Source organism: Vollenhovia emeryi, unplaced genomic scaffold (genome assembly GCF_000949405.1).
Source record: "Vollenhovia emeryi isolate VEMERY1.0 unplaced genomic scaffold, V.emery_V1.0 DF939169.1, whole genome shotgun sequence".
NCBI lineage: Eukaryota > Metazoa > Arthropoda > Insecta > Hymenoptera > Formicidae > Vollenhovia > Vollenhovia emeryi.
In genome coordinates, this window is record NW_011967197.1 from 239,315 (window position 1) to 244,390 (window position 5,076).

Below are 5,076 nucleotides of genomic sequence, written 5' to 3' on the forward strand. Positions count from 1 at the left end.
TTTGAGCGACTTTCTCGACAATGTTTGTGAAATATTTGTTGGAAACCGTTTCTCATTAGAATTGTATGTTGCTGCTAACGAGACAATGCTTTTGTATTCATTGCAGGTGGAGAATTGGATCTCAGTTTAAAACACGTGTTAAATATTTTTTTTAACAAAAATATTTCAAAGCAAAAGTATGCTGAAGTAGAATTGAGACCTTGCGACTGAAGATTAACGCGTGAATACAAAGTACATATTGTCAACCTTTGACCAACTGCAAGTTAGTTGGTCTTCATCAGAATCTTAAATTATTTTTATTAATTACAAATAATGTTGATAATTTCTGATGATGTGTATGGATTCTTCAGCAAATGGGGCAATATATTCTTTTATATATATATAAAAAACGCTTACGAAAATAAGGAACCTTTGCCATACAAACCTTGTATATTTGCGAGTCCGGCTCGTTATACTTGCAGGCGTTGTCAAACATTAATATAAAATCGGACACCAACTCGTCCAAGTTGTCATATCCGTTATTCTTTAAAGTGGAAGCTATCTTCTCCATATGTATAGGCTGCTTTATCACCTCATAATAATCTGGATATTCATTTTTATTTGGTAATTTCATGAAAATTAGAGATAACTGCCTCCCTTTTGCATCGTGGTAGTCTTTTATAGTATCGTAGAGGGTTCGTAACTTTTGCAGATGAACCGGTATTACTTTTTTCGGTCTCCTGAACATAGAAAGAGGGAAAAAAACGGAGAGAGAAGTAGAGAGAAGACTAAAACGAATCAGCGCCGTTATCCCCTTCATATGAGTTACGACATACCCGACGTTTCTCGTTGGGGTCGACGCGGTAGACTTGGACCTAGGATTATCCGGCAAAGGTCCTAATTCTTTTACTCTATCCATCAAGACCTTCTCCAATGTATTCGCGTCTTCGTATATCAACGAGCCTTCCTCGTTATATTGGCGACAATTACTGAACATCAACTGAAAGACAAAGGATATAAACTAAATATCTATCGCAAGACTATCACTATCGACCGGGGTCGAGGTGACAAGTACCTTAAAATCCTGTATCAATTCGTTTTCGCTTTGATACTTCTCCGCTTTAATATTGGCTTCGATAGCCAACATGTCTATGGGTTCCGCTATCACTTGATAGTAATCCGGATACAACTTTTTGGAAGGCTTCTCCATAAACATTAACATGGGCTGCCGACCGTCTTCGCACTGCAAAACGCAACACGGCATGCTGTAAGTTGACCGATTACATCGAACGTGACGGTTTCTGGAATTACTTACGACGTATTCCACGACACACTTGACTAATGCGTGCAATCTCTTCTTCAACGGTATATTGTCTTTGTATTTCCCTCGTGTCAGTAAATTCGACGCGCGTTTTATCAACTTAGGTTGCTGCAGACTGTTCTCGGATTCGCTATCCGAATCGGAGTCCTGTAGAAATATTGAAAACTCTATGTTACATCCGCTTTTCGTAAATACCGTGCTGTGATAAAATTGTTGTGCTCAATTCACGGTGTATTACCTGATCGAATTCCAAGAGTTCTTGCACTTTCTCCTGCATTACTTTTTGCAATTTAACAGCACACTGCAATAAAATGGAAAAGGTGAATAACTAGACCGCAATTGCCGGGCATTGTAGCAATATTTTCCGATTCGATTTTATCTTCAAGCCCTTCGAAATTGGACGAAAAATTGAGGGCCACTTATACGCACAGTGTATTCTGTGTAACGTTCATATTTTTTTTAATTACATATATAGAGGAAAGTCCTCTGTTACGAGATTGCAGGTTTTCAGCGTCCAAATTCAATCACAAATCTTTTTTTGCAACTGTTACACAATCCAAGAATGAATTTTCTACCGAACAGATTTCGCTCCGAGGGCAATAAATTCATGGTGGAATCAACATACGATGTCTATTAATTTAACCATAGTATAACTAGTAGGTCCACTCTCTGTCGACCCCTTTGATCTTTGCGGATCCAACAATGTGTGTACGTATAATCGTCAAAGTACACTATTGCACATACAACTTTTCTCTCATTGATCTGCCCAGAACAATGTCGGATGCGCAAAAGGGATCGACGCAAAACGAAACAAATGACAGACTGGACCAACTGGTTATATTACGATTTAACAGAAACTCCCAGCTACCTCATATTACGGGACTTTCCTCTAAATGTAACAGCAAATGACAAAGTAAAATGCGTTAACCACAGAATTCTTACCTTGTACAGTCGAGAAGTGTGCATGTTATACTTCTTAGCGTTTTCAAACATGATATTCATATCTCCAGCTACTTCACTAACAGTACCGTATTCACCTTTCTGAAAATCGCAATTGGAGACGAGTGTAAAACTGACCGTTTAACGCAACAATGTTGTCGTTTCAAACAGACGAATTATTTTCACAAACTTATCATACACACCTTTATCTTTGTACGTATTTGTAATAAAGATATAGGATTCTTAATCGTCTTATAGTAATCAGGGTATAATCTCTTTGATGGAAGCTTCCAAAAATATTCGCTCATCCTCACACCTGCAATGCACAGTGAGAAACAAAACAATCTGCGACGCAGTAACAAACTCGCAGCGCGACTCCACAACGAAAATCGTACCTTGATTGTTAGGAGCCGTCCGAATGGTTTGAAATAGTTGCCACTGTGGATTATCGGCCTCCTCAGTCTCGGCAGGTTCCTCCTCCTCGTCGTCGCTCTCGTCATCTTCGTCGGGCAGCGCAGCGGTTTGCGATATCAACGATTGCGCCATGGTGCGACTGCCCCTCTTGCTTCTTGTCGACGGCGCGGTCGTAGCGATCTTAATGCTGCCGCCGAATCCGCCGTCCTGCCTTCTCGCGGCCGCCGTGATTATCTTCTTCAAAAGTTTGGCATCCTTGTAAATCTGCGAGCCAGGCTCGTTGAACTGGCAGGCGTTACGGCACATGAGCATCAGATCCTTCTCCATGTCGCCAAGCGAGCTGTACGCACCCTCTTGAATCTTCCTCGCGATCGTCTTCAAATCGATCGGCGTCTCGATGACGTCGTAATATTCGGGATAGAGCTGCGTTAACGAGATTTCAGATGAGCGCGCGGCGACTCGGCGGCGCTTATTCGAGAACGGGCTACGTACCTTTTTAGACGGTTTGAGTTGAAACATAATGTGAAGAGGTCTGTTATTGTCAGTGGGATCGGTCGCAGTCATAACCGCCGCGAACAAATCTTCGAATAGCTGCATGGTTTCCTCGTCGAGATTCGTTGAACTTTCCGAGGTATCCTCGGCGTCGTCCTGCCGCGTCGTCACTTTACGCGCCTGGAGACACATCGACGGATTAATAATCTCACCGTGGCGCGCAGCAACCCAGGACTCGACTAAGCCGATCGAAACTTACCAGTCTGCCAACTTTTAGAATGAGCTTTCCCTTGGGTTCCGGATCCTCGTACTCCTCCATGATACGATTCTTAGTATTTACACACAGTTCCCACAGTTCAGTCGCATCTTTGTATTCGGGCGAGGTGCGCTACGCAAAAGAGAAATGATATGCTTAACAGGGAGAGCTGAATCATCAGCGAGTAAACGATAGCGCAGAACAGCTATAAGAACTAGAATACTAGAATAACGTAGCAGGATCTCAATCGCCAGGTAGTAAGTGACCTGGTAGCAATAACGGGACGCTCTACGTGCACTTAGGTACTCGCTCGGGCAGCGGATCGGCAGGACTGAGCCGGACGCCAGGTCTTACCATGTAAAAAGCTTTGGCGTTGTTCACCATAAGCTGAATATCGGCGGCGAGGTCGTCCATATCGCGATACTCGTCGGTCTTCAGCTTCTGCTGCACTTTCAACAGATCTATGGGATTGGAGACGACCTCGTAGTAGCCGGGCTCCTGCCGGCGCTTCGGCACGCGTATAAACGCGTCGCACAACAGGGAACCATCCTCCTTCTTCTGATTGCGAAGTATGTCGTACAGTTGTTGGCACAGGTCGCTCTGCGAGCAGGGAAGGGTAGGCTCGTTAGCGTTCAACATTACGCGGCGCACGCCTCGTCTGTGTACAAATACGAGGTGCCGCGCGAGGCGGGCGCGTGTACACTCACAGGATCCAATTTTTTCCTCCTCTTGGTCGGCTCGGGTGGGACGTCGTCGCTGTCGTCCTCGGCCCCGCGGCTCGCCACCGACGACGTTCTACGCCGCTTGTTCATCCCTGGCGTGGTCTTAAAAAGTCACACAAAGTTACACAAGTTGATAGGGGAAGAAGGGGGGAGGGGGGGGGAGAGAGAGGTCTCCTCGTAGCGGCGTTAACCACGACCGAGCGCCGCTACTACATCGTCCGCCGCCGCGGTCGCGATGCGAGGGTCCGCCGCGGCTATCGGCGGCAGGGGAGCACGAAACTTGTAAACAAATGTACTACGCGCGCATGCATACGCTCGAGTACGTGTGCGCGTTGTACGTGCATGAAAAAAGGGGCTCTTGGGAACCGAACCGCGGGTCCGTGTTCGCCGCGCCGCTATTACCGCGGGAGGCAACGCACGTCGGGGCTCGTCGCGGCGGCAGTCCAGGTAGCCGTGGACGAGGCTCGCGGGCTTCCGTCTCTCTCTCTCTCATTCACACACACACGCGCGCGCGCGTTCACTCGCGGTCCCGCACGTCTCGACTCGTGCGTTAGTTAACTCTCGCAAGTTGAACACGAGTGAGAATTCCTCGAGGAGAGCGGGACGTCACGTATACGCGCAGGGGGAGGGGAGAGGAGCGAGCGAGAAAGAGGGAGGGAGAGAGAGCGCTGGCGAGCCGAGAGACACGCACGGACTGGCAGCTAAAAAAAAATGAACCGCGCCGCCATAGTCGTCACTTGCGCGCTTCGAAACGCGGCCGACGGCACAGCACGCCGCTTGGCCGGGCTTTTCGGCTCTCTCTCTCGACCGCCGCCGTGAGAAGCGCGGCTTCCACCGCCGCCTCTACGCCGCCATCGATTATCAACCGCGTCGCGCGCGGCTCCGCGTCTCTCCCGCGTGCGGACGAACGGGACGCGTTCGCGCGTCCCCCCTTCCCCCTCCTGTCCGTTCGT

General features: G+C 47.6%; 1 protein-coding gene across 6 annotated transcripts in view; it reads right to left on the reverse strand.

Annotated features, from left to right (window-relative positions):
- The window catches only part of LOC105563950 (protein polybromo-1), a 20,897-nt gene that overhangs the window by 13,198 nt on the left and 2,623 nt on the right, over nucleotides 1-5,076 (reverse strand). For 5 of the 6 annotated variants that reach the window (XM_012015973.1, XM_012015972.1, XM_012015971.1 and 2 more), the window contains exons 2-13: nucleotides 4,109-4,225; nucleotides 3,756-4,001; nucleotides 3,405-3,533; nucleotides 3,146-3,325; nucleotides 2,635-3,076; nucleotides 2,443-2,555; nucleotides 2,243-2,341; nucleotides 1,539-1,601; nucleotides 1,295-1,447; nucleotides 1,055-1,222; nucleotides 816-979; nucleotides 425-719 (exon numbers count right to left, since the gene is read on the reverse strand). In XM_012015973.1, coding sequence (XP_011871363.1) covers nucleotides 425-719; nucleotides 816-979; nucleotides 1,055-1,222; nucleotides 1,295-1,447; nucleotides 1,539-1,601; nucleotides 2,243-2,341; nucleotides 2,443-2,555; nucleotides 2,635-3,076; nucleotides 3,146-3,325; nucleotides 3,405-3,533; nucleotides 3,756-4,001; nucleotides 4,109-4,213 — 2,157 coding nt within the window. In that variant the 5' untranslated portion in view covers nucleotides 4,214-4,225. Of the gene's footprint in view, nucleotides 1-424; nucleotides 720-815; nucleotides 980-1,054; nucleotides 1,223-1,294; nucleotides 1,448-1,538; nucleotides 1,602-2,242; nucleotides 2,342-2,442; nucleotides 2,556-2,634; nucleotides 3,077-3,145; nucleotides 3,326-3,404; nucleotides 3,534-3,755; nucleotides 4,002-4,108; nucleotides 4,226-4,525; nucleotides 4,737-5,076 lie in introns of those variants that run through there. The other variant, XM_012015969.1, reaches the window with a different exon arrangement.